Below are 26,894 nucleotides of genomic sequence, written 5' to 3' on the forward strand. Positions count from 1 at the left end.
CAACCACATATTGATGTGTGATTCCTTCCATGACAAATGTGGACAAAGATGGACAGGATTTTATGTCTGCCATGGACATTAGTGAAACTCAAAAATCAATGATAAAAAAGTTCAGCACACTGTCTTGTGGGGTCCAGATGACCCCACTTATAATGTAAACATGCTAAGGACAGTGAAAGGTTTAATACTAATTCAGAGGGATTTTAGGTTGAAATATATTGATAATTTAAGTATTTTGTCACAATTGTATGCCTTCAACTAAAACACTGTAATGTTTATTATTAAGGATAGGTAACTGCCTATTTGGATGCAATGTCATGTCATTTTGTAAAGATTAATTACTGTCTAACTCTTTGTACTCTATAAATTACTTTTTTAAATAAAAACACGAATGACTATGATATTCTTTAAGAATGGTTTAGGTGTTACTTTGAAAAAAATAATGTAAATGCATCCATTCACATATTATAGCATATCAACTTGTAAATAGTAATCTGTTTGTTTAGATGCTCATTTCTTTCCTATAGAGTGAGTACAAGTGCAACAATCCAATTTTACTATGTTAGAATCCCACATCGGTCTCAGGAATGCTATGGTAGCTCCAGCGACAGCAAAAAAAAAAAAAAAAAAAATAATAGTAATTGTTGCACTCCCAAAGCTTTACTTTAACAAGAACAGAGAAGCTCTCAAAACCTATAACAACTTTTTATTTTATTGAAATTAGTGAAAACTGATGCTTACATGAAGTGTACATATACTGTTTGTTACAAAGTCTGCAACTGAGCCAAATGCATAGTTATCATTCTAAATATGATTTAAACAAACATAAACATATATATCACACAAATGGATAAAAAAATTGCAAAACAAGTTAAGTTGGTTTGTTTTAATTCCATCATCTGAAGTAATAAAATGATGGAATAAGATACTCAACAAAAAAAGAAAGAAAACTATACAAAGTCTTAAACATGCGTAGAAGCAGAGATGTCAAAAAGACCCAAAAAGTTGCCAAATGTTTAAGTTTCATTAAAACAGCAATTTTTAAAAATGATTTTACTTTCTATTTAAGTGGAACAGATTATTTAAAAAAAAAATCACGTTGAAATTTTTTTTTTAAATTGTTGCTTAAATGGGGATAAACAAATGATTGTCATATGCACAAAGGACGGCAGAATCGATAAAGTGATAAAAAGTTCTTTGGTGTCAAAGTGTGTTAAGAGAAGAGACAGTTCTGCCTTTAAAATGTCTCTTCTTTTTGGTTCAATCTTAAAGACCCACTCCAATAAAAAATGGTATTTTTGGTGTTTTTAACTTGTCCTTGTGGCATTTCTCGCATGATGAAAATCAGGGCGAGAAGATAAAATACAGTTTGAAAAAGTTCGTAGTGGTTAAGTACAAACTACAATTAGCAGTCCATAAGCTTTGCTCCATCCCAATGCATCTACTTGTAGACGACAAATCTGGTATTGCTCACCATTTTTGTTGCACCGCTAACGTTAGCTTGGGGTTGTGAGGGCTGTAAGCTAGCTGGAGAGAGTGTAAACATAGGGATGATGGGAAATGGGGAGTGGGACTTTAAAACAAGGGTTTGTTGAGGCTCAGAATGATCACATTTACTCTCCTCAAGCTGCTTTATATCCCAGAGATGCAGAAAAAGCAGCAGCCACCAGGGGACACTCTGTTGTCCAACAAGTAGTTCCACACAATTCAAAAGAGAGATTTCTTTTCAGCACATTTTGGTCTTCAGCAAAAATTATTTAAGGCTTGAGGGTACAAATACAACATTCTTCACACAGATAAAAACTTAAATACAAGCAAAATCGTTTGAGTTTAAGACCAGTTTGAACTGAACTCTACAAAGAGCACAGATGTGCCATGAAATGAATACTTCCTTTGTTTTTGGTCCTCCTGAAGCAGCTGGTATCGGTTGTTGCCATGGCGAAACGCAGTGGTTTTCCTATCAGTTACTATGAGGTCGATGACACAGACAATAAAGGAACACTTCATCAAAATGAGGATATTTGTCCAATCGGGAATATATAATGGCACTAACATCATCTTCAAAATTCCCTATTTTTATATATATATAGGGCTGAGGAAATAAGAAGTTTCCCTTTCGGTTCCGCATCTGTCGTGAAAAAAAAGGAACCACAAAAAAAATGTTTAGACTGCAGAAGAAGAAGTGAAGCCTTAGTGTTTTCTAGACTAAGTGTTAGAGTCCCTGATGAAAAGCACACAACAGCGCAGCTGAATTCCACTAAAACTGCCTAATTTGGGGCCAAAATTTCTCCACAATCATATGAGAGAGCGACTTCATCATACAGGAAATGGTCCTAATAGAGTTTTTCCTGCGAATGGAGGATCTGGACCGAATGCTTAACCCATTGTTTCTTAGTCTTGTTCATTGAATTAAGACTAAATTCGTTTTAGTTTAAGATCGTTGGAGAACATGAGGTTTATTTTGTGCCCTGATAAAAAAGGACATGAGAGTTCTTTGGGTTCTTTGTCAGCATCTAAGATGGAATGTAACTCCACAACCTGATTCTTGAAGCGTCCTTGCAGATGTCGGACCGCCGCGTGAACATTAGAAGATTTCAAGGATTGAGATGATGCACAAAGAAGATGCTCCTCATGTCTGAATAACAGCAGCACACAGGGATGATCCGGACAGATCCTATAAACTGGATCAGCAGCTTTCTTCACAGCAAAATTACACACTTTTCCCTATTTTATTTTGAAAATTTCAAGTTTGCTCGATGTAAGACTCAGTCCTTCTGGACCACACTCAAACTTTACCCCAGCTCATTACTGGTATGTCTCACTACAGGTGAATTTAGTCCTTCTGAAGGCACTTTGTTTTTTGGCTTTAAACTCACAGGTGCAGCATTTTTTGTAGCTCCGCCTCCATCTGACCTGCAGGAGTCTGTCAGTCTATAAAGGGGCCGCTCACACAACTGAGTCCAACTCTTTGCTTTTAGCCTCTTCCTGTGTCTTCCCGTGCTCTATCATCTTCTGGGTGACGTCCCGATCTTTGCTCTGGGCCTCCTTCTTCTCCGCCCTTCTCCGCTTGAGCTCCACCCAGGGAATGAAGCACAGCAAAATACCCCCGATGAGAGGGGGGATTCCTGCCAGGTAGAAGGCCACGTCATAGCTGCCCAGTTTATCCCTGAGAAAACCTGCAAGACACAAAACACATTCAATGGAACATTTTGTTTCTATTTATTTCATTACATGTGTTTAATCATTAGTTTAATTGCTGCAAATTTGAAAATAATGTTATTTTTGCAAAGAAAAATGTACAAAAAACATGATTTAAGTCTGCAGAAAAGCACTCAAATGCAGTTTGTCTTCATGCTTTCAGCCACTAACATTAAGCTTCCTTTCAGTTTAGCTTGATGACCCAAAATAAACAGGTTATACGAGACCAGAGCTGAGTGTTTATTTTTAGCTGGGTTAAAGATGCAATTGATGATCTACAGCTCTGCAGGAAGTTCTTTTACTTCAGTGGAAAACATGAATGAACACAACATGGAAAACCCAAATGTAGGTTTGACTCCACCCAGTGGATTCTGAATGACATTAGTGAAGTTTGAGGTGGAGCAAACAATCCTGATAAATGTCGATAAAAGATCCACTCTGATCATCTTTTGATCTTTTGCAAAATTGAACCCAGTTTACTTTTAGTTATGATAACGACATTTTTAGCTAAAATAAAAACAAACTTTCTAAATGCACTTCTTAGTTGTGGGCGGGACTATTGGTGTGGAGTAAGCCTTCCCTCATTTCCCATCATCCCTGTGCTTAGACTCTCTCTTAATCTTGATTTTCTTTATAAATGTCCTCCATCATGAAAAAAATGCAACAAGAACATGTTAAAAACACACTTTTCATCAAAGTGCGATTTTAAGACAAACTAAAGTGAGAATTTTGAATTTGTCTGCCTTGCTGTCAATAAAAAAAAAAAAAAAACGTCCAAAATTTGAACTCTAATAAAACCAACTAATATTAAAAAAAGAATAATTTGATGAACATCAAAAACACCTTTGACACTAGGCTACAAACAGTTTTTTGTTGAGAAGAAAAAACTGCTCCCTTTTGATGCCAGTCTCTAGTGGTAAGTTGAGGTACTGCAACTTGTATTTCTTAGTGATAAATTCGTTCCAAAAATTCCAAAGAATTCCAAAAAAATAAACATAAACAAAACGGAAATAATAACTTTTTTTAAACAAAGCCATAGATGCTGATATTTTTTTAAAAAGCCATGAAGATTTTTATACATTTTTTACAACATATCAAATCATAAGATTTCATTTTACAATCAGAGATCATAAAAGTAGTTTAAGGTTTTCTTTTTTGTTTTATTAAACTGATAATCAAAGAAACCATAATTCATTTAAAAATCTTGCCTTGATTTGAACAGACTCGTTCTCTGAAACACCAACATTACAGCCCTTGTGATCCAATTACAGTTAAACACCGAACAAAAGGATGTGATGGTTCTCTCAGCCTCCAAAAAATACTGTAAAAAACCCTGAACTCATCTGTTTGGGGAACAAATGACTACGTTTTCCTCCGGATGGAATGATGCTCACATGATTAGAGGAATGTTACTGATATCGGTGTTTAGGCATCATGGGAATCCAGTACAATGTATGTTTTACAGTTGGAGGATTCACATGTTTTTCATGTGAACTTTTCAGAGAGGAAACAACAGAACACTAGGTGGAGCCAACACCCAAGAGTTCAACTACTGTATGTGAGTCTTAATCTTCAGATACATTTTTTTGTTTTTTTTTGCTTTTACATTTATTAAACATTTTGTTAAATATGACTTCAGTGTCTTCAACATCTCTATCAACATTCTGGTTTTACCTGCGATTGGGGGACCAGCAACCATGGGCACAGACATGAGGCCCAGCAGGCAGCCGATGGCCTGGGACACATCTTCAGCTCCGACCAGCTCGAAGGCGATGGGCGCCATGATGCAGATGAAGCAGCCGTCAAACAGCCCCATCAGGAGGCAGACGGCAATCAGCCCGCCGAAGATGTTACACAGCGGGATCATCATTGACATGACGCCAATGACGATGAAAGAAGACACCTTGAGAAGACAAGAGGAGATTTAGTCGCCTCCTGGTCAATTCTGTCACTTCAAGATCTTCAAGGATCTCACTTTATTTGTTTCATCTTACTCACCTGCAGGAACACCTTGTTGACTCCTTTGACGTAATCTGCGACGTGGCCGAAGATGAGCCTCCCGATTCCGGAAGTGATCCCGATGCACATGAGCAGAACCTCTTTGTTGGTGTCGGCACCAAAACGCTCCTCTACATGCTTCATCTGGGACAACAAATAACAGACATTTATGTGTCAGTGTCACAAAAATGACAATAAATACCAGCTCAGTGAGCTTGTGGTAGAGTGTTCGCCCTGGGACTGTAAGGTCGAGAGTTCAAATCGACAGCCAAGTCAAACCAAAAGACTTTCAAATTGGGACCCAATATCTCCCTTCTTGACACTCGGTATTAAGAGGTTGGATTCGGGGGTTGGAACACCAAATGGTGTGGCAGTTCACCGCTCCCCCAGGAGATGGGTCAAACACTGCGATCAATTTCCACACATCAACAACCAATGGAACTTTGAATTAAGAATGGATAGGTTGTGCTAATGTACCACAAAGAAGAAAAACACTGGATCCAATCAATAGCTTAAACCCAAACCGTTGAATTCCTTTCGTCCTGTCAGAACCAGGCCTTTCTTGGACTGATGCTTCCACTCAAGGTTCCTTCAGGCTCTAAGGAGATTCGCTTAGATGTTTCTTGGCTCAGACAATGCTCACATATTATTTCCTCCAGGCTATAGCATTCCCATTCAAAGGGTCTGTCTGTCTCCATCTAGTCCAACAGCCCTACATCCATCTGCACCGACCCCTATTTGACTCCCACTCCCCCCTATACCCAACAACAGCAGGCTCTGTGCTCAGAAGTCCTGCTGTGAGCTACCGGTGTGTCAGCAGAGAAACTCGTGATGGAAGTCCAGCGTTTTGTTCTATGTCGTGAACGAGATCCCGACCACAAGCGGCTGAAATGAGCTTCCTCCAGAGGGTGGCTGGGCGCTCCCTCAGAGATAGGGCAGGAAGCTCGATCACCAGAAGAGAGCTCGCTTCTCCTCCACATTGGGAGGAGCCCATTGAGGTGGCTCAGGCATCTGGTCCGGATGCCTCCTGGACGCCTCCCTGGGGAGGTGTTCCTAGGCATGTCCCACTGGGCCAGGGGTCGGCAACCAGTGGCTCCGGAGCCTCATGTGGCTCTTTTGTTCCTTTATTGTGGCTCAATAGTTCTAAAGAAAAAGGCTAATGATTCAAATAAATGATTGATTAGTTATTTAAGTTTAGCTGTTTCTGCTTATACTTTTATTATGTCAAACAACAGAGCAAAATGATGTCATAGAAATTCTGTAGAAATGTTCTTTAAATTTGTGTTTTTATTTTTACATTCCTCAAACAAAAGTCTCCACAATTCTTATATTTCAGTAAATTCATCTAATGTGGTTAAAGTTTCTGCTTCAATGTTGTTTATATTTTAAAAATAAAATGAGAAAAATTATAGTGCTGCACAAAAATCCTAATGTTAAAAGCACCATGTTTGGCTGTCTTGCATTTTATTTAGAAATTACTCTCCCGCAGAAGCAGGGTCTTAATTGGTGTATTTTATTTTGAAAGGAACTTGTGTGTGCTGCTGTCAAAACTAAAATAAATAAAAAACAGTTGTAGAAATACATTGACACTATTGTTAATTCAATATTGTAATATTTTAAATCTAAATTTTTAAATTATTTTTTAATGATCACAAAAACATTAATATTGTGTATTTTTCTACACGATAATGTGGGACTTTCCGGCTCTGGCTGGATTTTGATCTGTAAGAAAATGGACTAAATGGCTCTTTTAGTGTTAAAGTTTGGCACTAGGCGAAGGCCCGTGGAAGACCCAGGACACGCTGGAGAGACTACGTCTCTCGGCTGGTCTGGGAACGCCTCGGGGTTCACCCACAGGGAAGTCTAGGTATCTTTGCTTAGACTGCTGCGCCCTCGACCTGGTCAGCAGACGTCCTCTCCATTCACTCTTTACCATTACAGTCCCTGAATTCCTTCACATAAACTTGGATTTCATCTGTTTGTGGGGCCATCGTAGATTTTTAAGCAGGTTTCAGGATAGCACATCTGCACATCATCAGCATAAAGTCGGTTAAGGTGACATTATTGCCATCTTAATGGCACCTTCTCAATGTTGAAAGCTGGGCCAGACCCTTTGAAGGAGACTACGCCACACCATGTGGGACACTTAATTTCCCACTTAAACCAGGATATGTGGGTTTCTTTTTTTCTTCCCACAAACCTGAAAACATCTTTAAAAAGTCAACATTTCTGGCCTTTTTCAGGTCAGCTCATCTTTCTACTGAGTCAGCACATGTATGGGTCAGCGTCTCTCAAAGAGCGGTTTCGTTGGTAAGAAAATGTCGGGCCATGAAAGGCTGCTTTCAGCTGTTTTGCTCAAGATCCCTCTCCAAGGCTCAGAGGTCCGACCGCGTGCTGTTAGAGCAGCCGCTTCCGAGCCAATAGGGCGGGGCCCCCGCTCTGAGTCTGCGGCCCGGCCCAGCCCAACCCCCGCGGAGTACCGCTCGAAGGAGCAGACACCGGAGAAGGGCTGTGAACACAGAGCTGATCTCCTTCCAATAACAGTCCCAGAGAGCAAACAAACTGGGTCCTCATGAGTTAACCTCCCACCTCAAACCCCACAGTGTCCTCTTACAACAGAAATAAAAAAAAAATGGACTGAAGGAAACCAAAACCAGCTCACAAAGTTGATTCAGAGCGGAACAGGAGCTTCAAACTCACACTTCCCTTCATAGCAACAGAAACATACATGACTGTTTATAGGAGAATCAACATTGAACTCTGACTGTGTTGGTTTACCGTGTAAAAAAAAATAAAGAAAAGTTTCACCGATGAACGCTTTAACACTTAACACCGTCTAACACTTGTGTTTTAACTGGCACCAATTTCAATTCCAAAATTCTACTTTAAACTAGTGCTGGGCGATATGTAAAAATTGTATATTTCATCTACCATGTATATCATGATATACCATAATTAAGTATATTTTCAGTTATTCTTTGAAAAAAAATTGACAAAAATGTCATGACTTACTTTTCTCTGACTTTATTTTTTCAAGTAACTTGTAACTGAATAGTTACAAATGAGAAAAATGTTTAAAGTTTTCAAGTTTCTTTGTAGGAAAACACATTTTTGCACAAAAGTTCAGCAATAAAAATAAATTAAAAACGATAGAAGAGAAATGGCAAGACCGTCATTTTTCTATCGCCCACACGATATGTATCGTCGTATCGCATATCGTCATATCTACTTCAAACCATCATCAGATGATAATTCAACTTTAAAAAACATGTTTCGCTTATATGGTTTCTTGGACATCAAAAGGTTTTCATTTTATTTCCTGCAACCATTGCTGGTGGGGGGAGGTCACTAAAAAGAACTTCAAACATTTTCAAATGTAAACAAAAAAAAACAGATAAACTCTTGATCTCATGGGAAAACTTATTAGAAACTCAGTAAGTCATCTACAGGAGGTTAAACTCAGTAACATGTTTGGGTATCAGGAAAAGTCATGACCTTCACTTGGATGCAGTTCTGCTTTAGACACATGCAAGCGCGTGATTCAGGCCGTGCTGACTCTTCATGAAAAGTTGCAAGAAAGTAAAAAAAAAAAAAAAAATCCAGGTAGTTTGACTCAAGTGAAGTCAAAGTGCAAATGCACCTAACCAGAACTTCCACATGATACAAGCTAGCAAGGATTTTTTTAATAAACTCAGCAGAACTTGAGTGACACTGAATAGTCCTGTAAAAAGACTTCCGCATTTTGACTTTCACTTTTCCACTCTTTCCAAACTTCTTCTACACCTCCAAAATGTTCAAAACTCAGACTTACCAGGTGGACGTAGGGTACAAAATACCCGTAGAGGGCTGCAGGTATTCCAAAGGCCCAGATGCGATATCCCACAGACTTCCAAATGTTAGTGTTGAAGACCTGTCTCAGGCGAGACTGTCCACTTTGGGAGCTCTTGGGTTTGGGGGGTAGCAGGGGCCGGTAGCTGAAGCCAGCCAGAACCAGAACAAAGATTAGGGTGCAGAGAACCCGTAAGGTGTTCTGAAAGCCCAAGCTGCTGAGCAGCCCAGAGAGCACGTAAGGCATGAGGATGGTGAAGAAGCTGCTGCCGGCTGTCACGATGCCGTTCACCAGACCGAGGCGCTTCTTGAAGTAGTGACCCAGGATGACGAGGCTGGGTTGGTAGGAGAACGAGCAGCCGCAGGCAAAGACCACGCCGTAGGTGAAGTACATGAGGCCAAGGGACCTGTGAGGGCCACAACCAAACTCTGGTTTAGTCTTCAACTGAGACGTAAGATAAACAAAAAAACATCATGTTTCTATTATTTTATGTTACTATGACCATTTATTCACTTTTTACAACAATCTCTTGATAATATTTTGGTTACCCTACAGCAGGGGTGTCCAAACTTTGCCTCACAAGCCGGACCACACATAAAATTACCGTCTAAAGTTCCTAATAAAAAACAACAAATTGAATAGTTTACAATAAAGAATCTTCAACATGGACTAACTTTACCTTCCAGCTGACATTTTTAAACAAACTGGCATCTCAAGAAAGATCTTTAAAGTGGAGAATGGAGTAGAGAAGTCAGTAAACTTGACATCTTTCTCTCCATTTTCAACCTTCTACAGATGATCCAAAATGTTCCTGGATGTCTTATTTCTAGTCAGTCAAAAAGAACAAGTTGAACCCATAGGGGGTAATCCCTCTGGTTTCTGGAGCTTTTTGTTTTGTCATCATAAGGTGCAAAGTCTTTCTTTATGCTGATTCGTTTAGGTTATAGCCCCACTAAGATAAGCTTAACCTGAGCAGCGTGTACTCTAATCTAGTTTATGATTGACACGTGGTTTTCATGATGAAGATTGTCTCCAATTAAAGGGAACTTTCAGAAGCTTTTGATTGAGCTTTTATCTAGCATAAGTAGAAAAATACAGCTATTGCCAGGATGTGTAGACACAAACACCTACCAGTCAGTAGCTGATGACCGTTAAGAATATCTTAAGAATACTCTAAGCATCTAAATGGCATCAGGTAAAATGTAAGAAGCTCAGTGGAGTTTCCTAGAGATCTTTCCTGGAGACTCTTTACTTTTCTATGTTAAAAATGTGCTGAACAGATGAGGTTTACAGTCCTGTAACTCTAAATATCCTCATCGTCATACCCAACAAAACAAAACTTGTGGTCGTCTTAAAAGTCAACCACGTTCACCAATACTTTACCTCATATATTACGGTTACACATTTGACTTTTTTTGTTTTAATAGGGTGGATTTGAATGTAACACTTGGCTTTTGCAGCAAACTCTTTGTCAAGAGCTGATAGGAGGGCAAAATGTATGTCATGCACACACACAACAGTCCAGGATAGGTTATATATAAAAAATATATTTTCTAGATTTTTGATAGTATAAAACAGGATTTTTTTCCCTTTCACTAGTGTCTCTTTTACCCAATATAAGGTGCACATAAAAGCCTTAGTTTTTTCTAAAAAGCAACAGTGTACCTTGTGTTCCGGAGCGCCTTATATATGGAATAATTCTGGTTGACTGACGTCAAAGTAATTTTGAAAGGTACACTGTGTTATGTCAAAATCAGGCTGGTATATTTTTTATGAGTTCCAAACAAGTTTGGGTGTTATTGTGAGTATGCTAACACAGCTAACATGTAGCGGTGTTGGACAGTGTTTTTCATCTGTTACTAGCACCTAGAGCTAGTTTGCTACTGTGGTATCAGTCTGTTTTTTTTTTTTTTTTGCAAACAAAGTTAAAAGTTAAGGTATTGTGACAACCTGACGCTTCTAACGTGACTAAAATTTAGTATGTTGTGAACAAGTTCTGAAGTTACTGTAAACTAGTCTGGTCTGGTCTGCTTGCTACAGAGGAGCTCGCTACAGATGACCTAGCTAGCATGCTACAGCAGAGCTCGCTAGCTCGCTACAACGGAGCTTACTAGCACGCTACGCTGTCCACCGAGTGGCTGGCTAACGTAGCGACGAGGGGACCATGATCATGAACATGAAGACTTTTTCCACCAAAAAAGACTTTTGGGGACTGTTGGGTAAAAACACTTGTAGTTAGAAACTATGAATGATCTACAAGGGGATTAAAGCAGACAAATGTGAGCAGTGACTAAAATCTCTGATAAACTTGTTAAAATGTATGATTAACTCTCAATTTTTAATGCATTTCTCATATATCAAATCCATCCATCCATCTTCTTGACCGCTTCTTCCCTTTCGGGGTCGCGGGGTGCCGGAGCCTAACCCGGCTACTGATGGGCGAAGGCGGGGTACACCCTGGACAGGTCGCCAGTCTGTCACAGGGCCTCAATCACACACCCATTCACTCTCACATGCATACCTAGGGACAATTTAGAGTCACCAATTAACCTAGGAAGCATGTATTTGGATGGTGGGAGGAAGCCGGAGTCCCCGGTGAAAACCCACGCATGCACGGGGAGAAGATGCAAACTCCACACAGAAAGGTCCCAGCCGGGATTCGAACCGGGGCCTTCTCGCTGTGAGGCGAGAGCGCTAACCACCTGCGCCACCGTGCAGCCCCATATATCAAATATTGTTGTAATTTTGAAATACTGGAATAGAACGTAACTGGAAATCCATGACAGGAAGTCAGGTCGAGTAATAAACGTGAACACTTGAGGATGATTGTTGGAAGAAACTGAATGGCAGTTTTGTTCGGAAATTATCAGGTTCTGATGCAGATTAATAACTTCACCTTCAGATAAAAGATCCTCTGCTCTAGGAAAGCCTGTCCAACAGTCAGCTGATAAGCAGCAATCAGTTGTTTTATCGCTTGTGTGTGGATATGCAGTGTGGCGTCCTCACACGGCGAGTTTTCAGGAGCGGGCTCAGAGCCCCGCCTTCACCAACTCTACTGGATCGGTCAGAGATGACACCTGAGCGAACGTCAGGCCGGGCAGAGTTTGTACAAGGTCATGATAGTTGAGGTTAAAGTTCACACTGTTGTCAGCACTTCCTACATGTGACTTCTCAAACTGCTGCTGGAGAGCTTTTAATTTAAAGTTAACAGAGTCATTAAAATGCTTCCTTACTCAACGAAGGAGCTGGCCAGCAGGCCGACCAGGGCGATTGCGGCGCCACCTACTGCCGTGATCCTGCAGCCAAAAATATCGGTGAAGATGCTGACAATAGGGGAGCAGAAGAAGATCATGCCCATGGCGAGGGAGCCCACCCATGCTGCAGGAGACAGAAAAAAGAGGTAGTGAGTAAAACAACAGACTAAAGCAAATGACTTTGGCAGATCATGGGTTGATTATAAATGATTGGTTGATTTTCAGTTTTTCTTGCTCTATACAAACAAGATACTTCCCAACTTTCAAATCATATAAAACCGTCCACAGCAGAGGAAGATGTGTCTTCCTCTGTAGTGGGAGTCTGAGGAGCAGCCAGTATTTTTGTTATCTGTTTTCGTCCAGCAGGTCGGGGTTCAGGGCTGCTGCTGGTTCCTCTCCAAACATTCAGATGATCTCATGCTGATCCAGGTCAGAAAGCTTAGAAGTACAACACACAGCTGGCCTCACAGGTCTGGTAATGGATCCGCATAGAACCAGCATGGTTGTTTGATATCAGACGTCACCCTAAAGCCTTCCTGGCTCCTTTAAAGAAGAAGTTTAAGATTAAGATTTCATCTGGGTGACTGAAAAGTCCTGTTGGACTACAAACATCTCCTGTGTGACCCAGTGACCAGCTGTCTTTCAGATCCGACCAGACAACACAAAAGTCGATGAGTCCGCTTGGCTTGCTCTCATATTTGTAGGGATAAGCTGTGGTAAGCTTCCCGTCTTACCCAGGAGTAAGGAAGAGGAGCTACACAGAAGCCTCAAAGACGGCAGGAAATTACTGCTGAGTTCTGCAGGTCTGAGTCTGAAACCACCTCTGCTTCAGACATGTAATACGGCTCGTCTGCTGTAGCGTCTGTCTGTGGCTGCAGGGAAACAGGATTCGGGTGATTTGAACGGTCTGTGTGCTTCGTTAAAAGGTTTGAACCCGGTCACCTCACAACTGGACCTGCAGGACAAACCGGACTCTGCTGGATATCTTTATGACTGATGCGGACTCTCCTTTGATCCATCCATCCATTTACACATCCATGCCATTCATCCATCCATTTTCTAATCCATCCATCCATTCATTCATCCACTCATTTATCCATCCACCATCCATTCATCCATCTGTCCATCCATCCATTTATCTATCCGTCTATCATCCGTTTATCATCCACTCATGTATCCATCCACCATCCATCTATCATCCATTCATCCATCTATCCATCCATCCATTTACACATTCATCCAACCGTTCATGTATCTATTCATCCATCAATTTACCCATCCATCCATCAGTTTTCTATCCATCCCGTTTATCCATCCATCCATTTATTCTCCCATCCATCCATCCATCCACCCACCCATTCATCCATCCATCCTATGTATTTATCCATCCATCCACCCATTTATTCATCCACCATCTATCTATCTATCTATCTATCTATCCATCTATCCATCCATCTATCTATCTATCTATCTATCTATCTATCTATCTATCTATCTATCTATCTATCTATCTATCTATCTATCTATCCATCTATCTATCTGTAACAGATGTAACAAACATGTAAACCCAAAAGTGATTCTTCCTTTGTTTTCACTTCATAAATCTTTTTTTTTTATTTACTGCCCATTCATTTTTTTCTCAACTTGTAAAGGATGGAGTATGAGATAACGATGTGTTTCATAGACCCCCTCCAGCTCCCCGGGGTGTTTGCATTGATCAGCTGATGTCAGGAGTTGGAGCTTCATTTACATGAAATATCACTGGAACAGGAAGTCAAACTCTCACCGCCTGTCTGTTCTTCATCAGTGATGCAGCATTCAAGCAGACCCAATGCTGCAGCACTGCTGGAATAACAGGATTACAGCATTTCAGACCTAAATATCATTGTCAAGATGGAACTAGGTGTTTCCACGGCAACATCAGAGATAAATACCACATGATAGGAGCAGCAAAACGGCAGTCAGTCTCGTTAGCATCATTCAGCAGACAGTCCATGACCTCCACCTTTTTAAATTCAGTCATTTGCTGGAGACATATTCCTGAGCTGAAAAGTCACTTGTTTTAGGGTCACGGTGACCCATTCGTGAACTATCTGGTAAAATAGTGTACTCTCTTCAAATGTTGAATGGAGTTGTCAGAGAAACATGCAGATTTTCTCACATCAGAATAATGACTAAGAGAAAAAATGGTGGGTGGTCCATGCAAAATATCAAGGTTATAGCCCACTCGATTAGTCTGTTGAGCAGAAATCTTGATGCTTATTTTTCCTATGGGCATGCTGCAAGTGTCAGGTTGTAGCAAACACTTACACAACACATAAGGGTAAGTAAGAGTAAAGTAGGTAAGACGCAGATGTGTAATACAGATTTTTCCTTTTTTCGGCCGCCCCAAATCCTGCAGATTGCAAAAGTGGTGCAAATGCTGGTTACGTGATCAGTGCATACTCCTTGTGTGCCTCATAAGGGTTTATAAAACAGTCAGGTGTGGACAAGAACACACAACCCAAAAGACTTGTCAAGGATCTCTACAAACATGATTTCCAGAGATTGCACAGTGAAGGTTTTCTGCACGTTTCAAAACTTTCACTGGAAGTTTGCAGAATTATGTGTGGTCACATTCCTACAGATGCATTTTTCTCTGGAAAAATGCGGCTCCAAACTCCAAGCGTTAAAAGTTGTAACCCTGATTAGGGCCTCTGAGCTGCAGCTCCACATCTGGAGGGGGCAATAAATCATCAGAGCTCCATCTCCATATAAGAGCAGCTGGAAGTCATTTGTGAGAGTTTGAGGGGGGGCCAAAAGAAGTGAGAGGTGCAGTAGTTTGCGTCTCCACTTCGGTCTTGGTCGCGTTTGTGCTGCAGGAAGTGAAAGCTGATGACAAACAGGAAACAGAAGGAAGTAGGATTTGTGGCTGAACGGAAGTTCAAACACGCACGCTTGAGAGGACTTCAGTGTCCTCCGGAAAGGAGAGTGCCATATGAGAAATGTTAACGGGAGTTATGTTTCACGTTGGGGGAAGACTGGGGGTGGTCCGCCGGAGCTGGATGGTGATTGGGGGGATTTCCATCCACCCACTGTTTAAGCGGAGAATATGGAGACAGAAAAATGCTGAAGCTTAACTCTTCACTCCCAGACTTGTCTGGGGATTAAAACACAGAAAGCTGGAGAGGAAGCGTGTCAACTTGTACAGAGATGTTTGATCAATATCAAAACTACAAACCATTTTTTTTAAATTTGTAGAAAATTGAGTTTTCAAAGCATAAATAAAACAAAAAAAGAGGGGAAAAAAATTGGTTTAAAGTCCCACTCTGATCATCTTTTGATTTATTTTAAAAGTGTACTTTGAATTATGATTATGCCGTTTTTGCCCAAAATTAAAAATCTTGTGTCGTTTTCTAGGACATAGTTAGAGCAACCCATTCCCATCACCAATAACTCTGTTTACACTGCTAGCTTACAGCCCTCACTCTCCCAATCTAACAATAATGTTGCAACAAAAATGGTTACCAATATTGGATATCTGCTTCTGATTCACGACTTGAATAAAGAAATACTCAGAATTGCATCTTCAAACCTAATTTCCATGTCCCCTCCTGTCAAGTGTTTTTGGGCATCTGGGATCTGCCCTTTTGAGGAGGGATACTGTGAAGATTGTGGACTTTGGTTTGGTTTTAGTCAGTTATGTTATGGATTTTGGTTGTGTTCTGTGTTGAATTGTCCCTCAGTCTTATCGGTTTCAGGTGAGTCATGATTCACAGCCGTCTTCATTTCAATTATTGCCCTCAGTCTATTAAGGTGTCTGGTTTTCTCTTCTTCCTTGTCAAGTCTGTTCAGTCACTCTTTATGTTTCTCAATGGTGTGTCCAACGAATCTGTTCCTGAGGAGGATTGTTGGGCCATCCTTCCTGTTCCTTTGGAGGGTCGCCGAGGCCGCTCCTCTTCATGTGTCCATTCTTTAGGAGGGTCACCAGTATTGCTCTTTCATGTTTCCTGTCCCCAAGGATGGTCACCGCTCATCCTCCTTGGCTGCATTTCTTGTTCCAGAAGAGGGTCGCCGAGACTGCTCCTCTTCACGCCTGTTCCTGAGGAGGGGTTCTGATACCCCTCACATCTGTCTGGCTGTAAGGCCCCTGAATGTTTTCTGGACTTGTTTTTGTTTCTCCATGTCCCCTCCTGCCAAGTATTTTGCTTTTGGGCATCTGGGATCTGCCCTTTTGGGGAGGGGTACTGTGAGGATTGTGGACTTTGGTTTTTGTCAGTTATGTTATGGGTTTTGGTCATGTTCTGTTTTGAACTGGCCCTAAAGTTTGTCATGATGCTTCATTGTCTTGATTTCAGTTAGTTACCTTGAGTTGATTTAATTTTTTCAGGTCTTCCTTGTCAGGTTATCTGTTCTGTCCGGTCACCCTTTGTGTTTCTCTGTGGTTTTTGTTATGTTTGTTGAATTTGTTAAATCTTCAGTGTCTGTTACCTGCATTTGGGTCCAACGTCACCTATTCCTGACACCCATAGTCTGAGGAAAAAAGGGTGGCACAGAAACCACACTTTTTATCAATGAAAATGTCTGAGAAGAAAAACAAAAAAAAAATTACACCAGCATCGTAAACTCACTAACTGCATCCTACATTCAACTGTACTTAAATGAAGCTGTACATTTTTGAATGAACCTCAAATAAGAATTAGAAATCTGCATCAGTGGCCCCATGGCAACCATCATTGTCAGTAATATGTTGGCTGTGCCGTCCATTTCCAGAGAGAGGATCACATCATCATCTTTAGAATTGAGTTACCCTGGCGCTGCTCTTTCTCCTGGTGCTGTCTCCTGTCAATGATGGACTTTCAGAACCATCTAGAGCAAATGGTCTCTTATATGTTGCAGGACCGTTCCTATACTTGGATCTTTGTTTACGGCACAGTTTTTATGGTTAGACGTATTGGCTCTCATTTTACTCAAGAAAACGACATCCTCACATTATTACATTCCACCTCTGTGCTTCACAGCTACCATAAGACTTGGATAAAAATGATGTGTTTGGTTTTTGTCTGGTTCCATCACGTGAACCTTCTCCTCCGTTTATCGCTCAACAACCTTCACCTGCAGCTTACATGCTGCAGATCAAACGGCCGGTCAAACATTAACTCACAGCTTTGAAGCTGCCAGTTTTCTGTGTTTGTTTGTGTTTTATATTTACATGAACTGCGGAGGAAAAAGTAACAAAATGTGAGCTGACAAAGAGCTTCCCCTCTGAAGAAGGAGTCAAAATCGTTATAGGTTGATTTCTGTAAAGATTGCTCAAGAACACTCTGGAGTTGTTCTGGGGAAGACCAAAGCCTGAATCAGCCTGCCGGACTGTGAGAAAACCGCCTGCTGCTAATATTTGCTGCTCTGTGCGCAGGTTTGACTCTTTTCAGTCAAAAACAGATAATCTATCAGCGTTGAAGGCTGATCTGTTATTGGTGACCGACCAGTCAACCTTCTCCCATCATGACGACAGTTCTCTGCTGACATGATCCTGAAACAATATTTAGCTCTCAGAGACGGTTTCACTCAAAACAGCAGGTTCCCCCTCCTCTCTTTGTGTTTTCCTTTCACGCTGAGTGAAATTAATCTTCAGCCAGCGGGGGCCGGGCGACGCCCCGTTGCCTATGTGGACGTTGGTCGGTCATGAAATCAGCTTGGAGGAGCTCTGCAGAAGGTCCAAAGGTCCCTGGTGGGTCTAACATTAGACGGCAGCTTTTAAGGCACAGTGCCTGCAAACACCCTCCCACCCCCTCATCTGGCGATCCCACAGGGAAGGGGGGGTGCCCCAGCAGATGTGAAGGCCAACGCTGTGGCATCTGAGGCCGCTCTGAGGGTTGGACGGTCCCGCCTCCACACGGCACTTCGTGATTGGCTGAAAGACTTTTTTTTTTGGTGTGATGGAGTTGGTTATTTCCTGGGAAGTGATGCCATTTGTTAGCATGAGAAGCATCGTGGGTTACGGTACATCAAACAAGCAAAAGTCTATCTTAGTGCTTCTACCCTACAAATTAAACACAACATCACTGGCAGGATAACAACTTTTCTCCCCTCAACACAAAGATTAAGATGTTTTCTGTGTTTTATTTGGTAGAATAATCAGATTAAATGTCGTTTTTGTACTTGATTGCACTTTGGTACCAAATGACCAGAAACAACGTTTCACTCATTCACTGGTTCATTCATTCACTCATGAATGGTACCATAAATGAAGGGTAATTGGTAGTTTCAATCCAACAGAGCGAATAGATCTCTATTCATCTACATCTGATAATGAAAATAATTAAGTCAGTTGTTACCGAGTGAATGTAAGGATTTAATCTGCAGGTCTCTGCGTTCCTGATGTCCTCCTGACACACCATCAAAGTCAGATTTAAAAAAAAATTGAGAGAGGGTGCAGCTCAAGGGCTTTTATTTTGAAAAATAGGAGCTCGAACGACATAATGAGCAGGATTCCTTCAAACAGCTGACTGAACCTCCATCAGGATGACTGCTTCACACTAATATAATGCATGTAGCATATTGCTGTAATGAGGTTAGAATTAGTCAGAGTGCTGTTTGGAAATGTTGCTAAGAGCAAGAACAATGCCAGGTTTTGACCTGACGTGATCCGAGTGGGACCCAGAGGAAGCAGGTTTATTACAGAGCATGGCAGGTTGTTAGAATGTGACATGCCCTCGGCCATCATCACCTAAACGCTTCACACACTTAGGATGTAAGAACAGAGTTTTGGGTGTTTTCAGTCTTAAAAAGGCTTAGGCGTGTTGCAGCGTGTTTCTGGTATGCTGTTGAGATAAACCCTTAGATCTTCAAAACAAATTCAAAGGAACAGGACTAGCTTTTACGTCGAACTTTCAGCAAAATGTCTGAATTTTTTTTGCTACTAAAGGCTGAAGTCTGCCTTTCCAAGCATTTGTCCCAGCCTGACTCTGTTATGCAACATGGAAGAAAAGTAAAGAAATATGACAGGAGACGGTGTTCTGTTTACACTCTGATAAACAGACAATTGATGAAAAGGAAGCTGGCCTAAACCGAGCACTCAGATGAGTGACGCTTTCATTCAGGATGTGGAAAGTCTTCCACTTCCCAAACAGAGTGGGCGGAGCTCTGTCAGTCAGCTGTGAAGGAAACACTGGGAGGGGTTCGCTGCCACGTCTTCTGCTGCTTCATGATAACGCAGCACTGAGGCTAAAAAGGGTTCAGGAAGAGGATTTCCTTAAATTAGATCAATCATTCTGTGATGACTTCTTTACATTTTGCTCTGTTTATGTTACATACAGCATTCTTGTGATGCTCTGTTTTTCTGTTTCTCTTTCTCATCTGCATGTTCTCCTTTGATGAGCGAACTGAGGATACATGGCGGAGATAATGAGATAATGATGCCAAAATGAGCAGAATATTCTTGCAACAGAAATCAAGTCTAAAATTGCAAGAGTGATAAATAATGTCCTGTAAATCAAACATTGTGTTTGAATAAAAAGTGTTTTATGCAATTGGAATAGGTAAGGATTATCCTGGATGAGCCCCCGAATCAAGGTATGCCAACAAGATAGTTCACTGAGGGTAGGGGCGCTCCCTTTATATATATAAATATATATATATATATATATATATACATACACAGACATATATATTCTATTCTATATATGTATATGTATGTATTATATATTATATATGTATTATATTTGTATGTTATATCACAATGAATCATTGTGCACATTTTACGCTGTTAGCAACAACCTGAAATGGTGAATGATGAAAAAAACTTTTTAATTTTTAAAAATATGTTTTCAAAAACCTAATTCAACCCTTTATATAAATGCCTGACTCCACCTCCTTAGCAGATTGTCAATACATGTACTGTTCTAACATATATTTTTATGTTGTTACTAGTAATATCAACCTTTTTACCAATAAAATAAGGTGCTGTAAATACTATACTTTCAGCATCATTATGGTTCTAAAACAAAAAATGACCCGGCTTTAACAATCACCTGTCAATCAAAGACCACACCTCCATTTAACTACAATTTTCATTTCTGATGAAAAAAATATGATTTTTATTGAGCATTTTTCCAAAAATATTTGTCTTTAATAGCTAAAGGAAGAAGCCAGATAGCAAAGATATTTATGTTGGAGAATTGAAGTGAACCAGATCTGACTCACTTTTGTAACTGGTGGTCACCTGGGGAACTGACCAGGCTCTAGTTTTTTCAAAACTCAAACATGATTCAAACAGGAAGTCAGAGTTACTTTTGGCTTAACCTCAAGCAGAACGAGCAGCACAGACGACGCTGATGCTTGATGTTTCTGACACTGAAACTGGCTGAGATCAGCAAAAGTTCAAACATGTCCAGGTTCAAGACCCAATTTCCAATTTTTCACTGAAGAACTAAGTTTTAATTGTGGAGATTGGCCCTCTTTATCACACAGAAGAAAATCCTTTTTTTTTCTAAAATGTAAACATTTATTGAGAAACAGACACTTTAACAAAGTCCTGGTCCAAGTCTGTCATGTTTAATCAAACTTCACCCCAGATGTAAATATTGATTTTTGAAATGTTATCCATTAAGATACCAGACCTCAGGAACAGTTTATGGAGATGTTGGAAACATATTATTCTCTGAAACATGACCTAAATAATAACCAAATATGAGACATTTTTTATAGTATCTCCTGTGAAATTTACTTCAAAATAAGAGTAAATGTCTTCTTGATTCTAAGTTTCTTTTGGTTCCTGTTGATGTTCTGATAAATCTCTTGACAGTTTTACCTCAGTGGTCTCAAGTTTCTGTTTTTCTCACAGTGTAGGAAGGAATATGCTGCACTGTAACACATCTGTGTTTATCAAATGCCTCTGCTCTTTTCTCCGGTTTGTCAAAGAGACGAGTCACTGAAACCGCAGAGCTCCACCTTCACTTCCTTCACTCACTGTTCGACTCGCTCGAGTGTTCGTTCAATTCCTCCGGATCTCCTCTCGCAACAGGAAGCTGCTGGAGACAGTGGACTTCTGTGCTCAAGTGCTACTTCGCGTCCTCCAACGCTTTCAGGAAAAGCCGTATTGGTGGACATGCACTCACATCCATGAAGACCAGAGCAGGAAACTGTTCAACTGCCCTCTAAAATAAGGTTTTCACTCTGGGTCATGACACAAAGATTGTTCTGAGTTCAGCTGGGAGGCCCAGACTGGAACTAAACATGAAATATGAGGCAGGAAATACAGGAAAAGAAATGACAAACTCTTCAAGATTAAGTGCTTTCTGCATCCAAGAAGCCAGACAAGGGTTAAGGGGTGACAACTGGATAAAAAACACTCACTAGTTATATAAGAAAAGATAAACGTTAAGACATAGAGAAAACTTCTAACATTTTTCATGTTTGGAGAAAAGATTTTAACAGAAACATCTTCCACTACTTTTTAACAAATGAAAAAAGAGTCAAAACGTTTTTCAAAGATCACAAGTAACACAGGATTGACACAAATCATTAAAAACCCATACCAAACATCAAAAGTAATCAACAGTCATCAGAAACAAACAAAACACCTACACAAGTCATCAACAACCATCAAAAACAAATGGAAGATGTACACAAGTCATTACCAACCATCAAAAACAGGTGGAAGACCAACACAAGTCATCAACAATCATCAAAAACAAACGAAAGATCAACAAAAGTCATCATTAACGATCAAAAAACAAACAGAAGACCAACGCAAGTCATAAATAACGATCAAAAAACAAACAGAAGACCAACGCAAGTCATCAACAACCATCAAAAACAAACAGAAGACCAACGCAAGTCATCAACAACCATCAAAAACAAACAGAAGATCAACATAAGTCATAATTAACGATCAAAAAACAAACAGAAGACCAACGCAAGTCATTAACAACCATCAAAAACAAATGGAAGACCAACACAAGTCACCAACAACCATCAGAAAGAAACGGATGACCAACACAAGTCATCAACAACCATCAGAAACAAATGGAAGACCAACACAAGTCATCAACAATCATCAAAAACAAATGGAAGATCAACACAAGTCATCAACAACCATCAGAAACAAATGGAAGATCAACACAAGTCATTAACAACCATCAGAAACAAATGGAAGACCAACACAAGTCATCATCAACCATCAGAAACAAAAGGAAGATCTACACAAGTCATCATCAACCATCAGAAACAAATGGAAGACCAACACAAGTCATCATCAACCATCAGAAACAAATGGAAGATCTACACAAGTCATCAACAACCACCAGAAACAAATGGAAGATCAACACAAGTCATTAACAACCACCGAAACAAATGTAAGATCTACACAAGTCATCAACAACCATAAGAAACAAATGGAAGATCAACACAAGTCTTTACAACCACCGAAACAAATGGAAGATCTACACAAGTCATCATCAACCATCAGAAACAGAGATCAAAACCACCACTGGACACAGAAAGTCCATCTATTCATTTTCTGAACCTGTTGACTTCCTTGTTTATGGTCGCTGGGGCCAATACAGCTACCAGAGGGGAACCATCAACAGTCTGCTAAATAGTCTAAAGCCGGGCAATGCTCAAATTTTAATCAATCACATAAAAATTATCAAGGTGATTGGCATTAAAGAAGGACAAAAGTTAAGAACAACATAAAGTAACAAAATACATTAGATTGACAGCAACAATAAAAGACAAACCTAAAATGGTAGGAAATGTTGTGGCTAATACTTTGAGAAGGGACTGTATGGATTACAAGACAGAAAGGCAAAAATCTACAAACCACAAAAGCTATAAAATACATAAAAGCCAATACATAAATACATAGGTTGATTAAATGAGTAATGTAAAAGCTATAGTTAAGAAGATGAGTCTTTCATTTGCATTTTAAAATCTCCACAGATGCAGAAACTCTTAGAACTTGAGGTAAGGTATTCCACAGATGAGGACCAGAGGACTGAAAAGAGGCCTCGCACCTCGCTGTGTGAGTCCTGGTTCTCAATTACATCAGAGGGAATTTTAAGAGTCACCAACTGACCTATGCAGCATGGTTTTTGGCTTGAACACCTCCATATGAACAATATGTAAACTCCACACATAAAAGACCTTCTTGGTACCCCCTGCACCACGGTGCATCCCACATAAAAAGAAACGAAACTAATGACACAAGAAATCCCACTGAGTATGACATCAGATCTTGACAGTTTTAAATGTCAACTGAATACTTACTTTTTATGAATACTCAGTAGTGGGTGGTATTTCATTTTACTTGTTTTATTGCATTCTTATTTTTCTTTTATTGTATTGTATTGTTTTTTTGTAAAAGCATGCAGTTTTTTGTCTTACTTTGTTTGTTCTTTTTTGCCTAATTTTAATATTTCTTTTACTGAAAAGTACTTTATTAAAACATTATTAATTCATTCACTCCAAAAAATAAAATATATAACGTAGAGCACAACAGAAAATCAAGAACATTACATGGACCATTGTAAGCCAACAGCATCAAATAAATAAAAACAACAAATAAAAAATTAATGACAAAATAACAAAAACTACCACAAATTATGATCATTTTAAATCATTGCAAGCCAACAAACAAAGTCACAATCTGTCACAAACCAACAAAAATATTACAAAATCTATATATATTGCAATCCATTTATATTAATAAACCAGAAACCCACCAGCTTAAAATGAAAGGATATATAAACCAGCCGTTGGATTCAAATTTGCAGTTGTATATATCAGAATCATCCACATATTATGGATTCATAATCTCTGGCTTCAACCAAAGGATTCTGAACAAAATGAATGAATTGTTTATTAATTTATAATATGATATGATAAAACAAACAAAAGTAAAAGATTCCACCTATCTATCCATCTTCATAACCCACTGAATCCCTTTTGGGGTTATTACGGGCCAACCCAGCTACTGTTGAACGAATCCAGAGTACAGTGTTGTAGTACAGTAATAAAACATAAACTGAATTTTAAAATGTAATTCAATCTAATGTTGTTAATACAGATCAATATTTAAACATTGTTTTGGCATAAGCCTATTTATACATTTATTTAGAGTGTAAAGCTGTTAAAGAGTAGATTGCCTTAGACACCAGCCTCCAGTGGTCATCTGAGGAACCACAGCATTTTTCCTTGCTGCTAAAGGGACTGCTAAAATGAACCAGCAATAGAAAATAATGTCTTCGTTTGATTCTTTCACTATTTGAGTTTTTCTTTTAATTAACAGATTTAAAAGGAGAAAAATATATTAAACAGCAAGTGTATTTTTTTATTATTTCTGTCCAGTGAATTAAAAAAAAAAACAGTTATTTTTGGGATTTCCCCATATTGTGATATTGTTGGGGTTATATATACTCTGACTTGTGGGGATTCTATAAAATGACATTGTTGGGGGTTCCATATTTTTTCACATTGTTGTGGTTCCATATTTTCTGATTTTGTTGGAGTTTCATAGATTCTGACATTGTTGGGGTTCCATATATCCTGATATTGTTGCGGTTCCGTATAATCTGATATTGTAGCGGTTCCATATATTCTGATATTGTTGGGGTTTTATATATTATGACATTGCTGGGGGGGGGGGTCCAGAAATTCTGATACTGACGGAGTTCCATAGTAACTGACAATGTTGGGGTTCCATATTTTCTGATATTGTTGGGGTTTTATCTCTTCTGATATTGCTTGGGTTCCATATGTTTTGACATTGTTTGAGTTCCATACTATTTATATTTTTTGAGTTCCATATTTTCTGATATTGTTCGGTTTCCATATATACTGATATTGTTGGAGTTCCGCATAATCTGATATTGCTTCAGTTCCATATATTCTGATATTTTTGGGGTTTTATATATTATGACATTGCTGGGGGGTGTTCTATAAATTCTGATATTGCTGGAGTTCCATAGTAACTGACAATGTTGGGGTTCCATATATTCTGATATTGTTAGGGTTTTATCTCTTCTGATATTACTTGGGTTCCATACATTTTGACATTGTTTGAGCTCCATACATTTTTTAGTTCCATATTTTCTGATATTGTTGGGTTTCCATATATTCTGATATTGGGGAGGGGGTCCATAAATTCTGATATGTTGGAGTTCCATATATCATAGAGGACCTGCTCAAGGACTGCTGCGCAAAGGTGGTTCAATGCCCTGTCCCCTGCGTGGGAAGGAAATCTCATGCAACACCTGGACTCACATGCTCTGAAGCGCAGGTCTGCGTCGTTCTCGGAGCCGAACCTCTTTAGAAGTTCCACGAACAGCAAACCAAAAGAGTTCTGGATCCCGAACACGGTTCCGTTACACCACATGGAGCTCAGCATGACCACCCAGCCCCAGCCGCCCTCCGGGTGCACGAACCCCGCTTCCTCTGCCGGGGCTGGCGGCTTCTCCGGGAGCTTCTCCGAGCAGTCCCCGTTCTCCTTCCGCGGTGCCTCCTGCTCCTGCTCCTGTCCCGACACCTCCTGCTCCTCCGCCGGCACCTCAGGCTCGGTACCGGCGGGATCGAGCGGGTTCTCCTCTGTCATTCTGACTTAAATGAACGGTTTGACAAAGTTCGGGCAGCACGTGTCCGCAACTGTCAAACAACTGCAGTTAACTATTATAAATAGAGCGCGGGGGGCGGGGCCACGGGCCCCCTCGCAGCTGATTGGTCACTGAGCTCTTCACCTCACAAGGTTCTGAAGCGCTCCAGAGGGCCAGATGTGGTTCTGCCTCCCATAACTTTCCGACAGATGGGAGAAGCTGGACTTTTGATCAAAATCAAAAAAAGAAGAAAACTCTAATTTCCACAATTTTTGTCATAAACTCAATAATAAAACTGCACAGATGGAGCTTAATGAAATAAAAGTTTATCAGTAAAACATGCAAAAAGGATCTAACACCTGGAATTTCATCAAATGAACTGAGATTTCCCAGAATCCCATTTTAGTAATTGTATTGTTTGCATTTTAAAAAGCATCTCTCCAACCTGTTAAAACTTTACAACATGGTGAAGCTAACTACTATTCTTGCTAAAATTTAAATGATCAAGGATCTATTAGCATTTTTTTCTAAATTATTGAGCAAATAAGTTTCCTTACATATATTTTCATGTCTTACGATACGATATATGTCTCAGAATATTGATGATATCGCGATACTATTATATAGAAAAACACATATTTTTGGGGAAAATATTTCCCTATTTAGTTTTTTGCTTGAACACGATCATAAAAAACAGGTTGTTTCTTATTTTGTGCAACATTGCTGAAATTAGTAATGCTGTCTTTAACAAGCATGAACACCAATTGAATTGTAATCATCTGTAAAATTAAGTGTTAATAATAGTAAACATGAGCAGCAGTGTCACTACTTAGTGTAAACTTGAAGAACAGAAGAAAATAAATTATATAACAAAAATTTTACAGCTTCAAAATAAAAATAAAAGATCGATAATTGGTGAGAACCCGTTGAAAATCAATCGCAGGCTAAATATCGCGATATATCGCAACATCGATATTTTAGCACACCCCTATTTGTGTATTTTTTTATTTATAACACAATTTTTTATAGGCAATAAATGTCCTG

At 39.7% G+C, this 26,894-nt stretch overlaps 1 protein-coding gene across 1 annotated transcript; it reads right to left on the reverse strand.

The window, feature by feature from the left end:
• Positions 1-696: 696 nt before the first annotated feature.
• On the reverse strand, positions 697-25,909 carry slc16a10 (solute carrier family 16 member 10). Its single transcript, XM_024291654.2, has 6 exons — positions 25,525-25,909; positions 12,259-12,403; positions 9,008-9,431; positions 5,197-5,340; positions 4,873-5,101; positions 697-3,176 (listed from the first exon to the last, which is right to left on the reverse strand). Exons 1-6 carry the CDS (start codon positions 25,850-25,852, stop codon positions 2,947-2,949), a joined length of 1,500 nt encoding a protein of 499 aa, XP_024147422.1. The 5' UTR covers positions 25,853-25,909; the 3' UTR covers positions 697-2,946.
• Positions 25,910-26,894: the final 985 nt, after the last annotated feature.

Source organism: Oryzias melastigma, linkage group LG24 (genome assembly GCF_002922805.2).
Source record: "Oryzias melastigma strain HK-1 linkage group LG24, ASM292280v2, whole genome shotgun sequence".
Taxonomy (NCBI): domain Eukaryota; kingdom Metazoa; phylum Chordata; class Actinopteri; order Beloniformes; family Adrianichthyidae; genus Oryzias; species Oryzias melastigma.

Bases quoted from the DNA above. Each gene is read 5' to 3' on its own strand.
- slc16a10 (XM_024291654.2), bottom strand. From the start codon at position 25,852: ATGACAGAGGAGAACCCGCTCGATCCCGCCGGTACCGAGCCTGAGGTG. The intron at 12,404-25,524 runs GTGAGTCCAGGT...TGTCTCCTGCAG, and splicing joins AGACCTGCGCTTCAGAGCAT to CATGGGTGGGCTCCCTCGCC. The intron at 5,102-5,196 runs GTGAGTAAGATG...TGTCTTCTCAAG, and splicing joins TCAACAAGGTGTTCCTGCAG to GTGTCTTCTTTCATCGTCAT.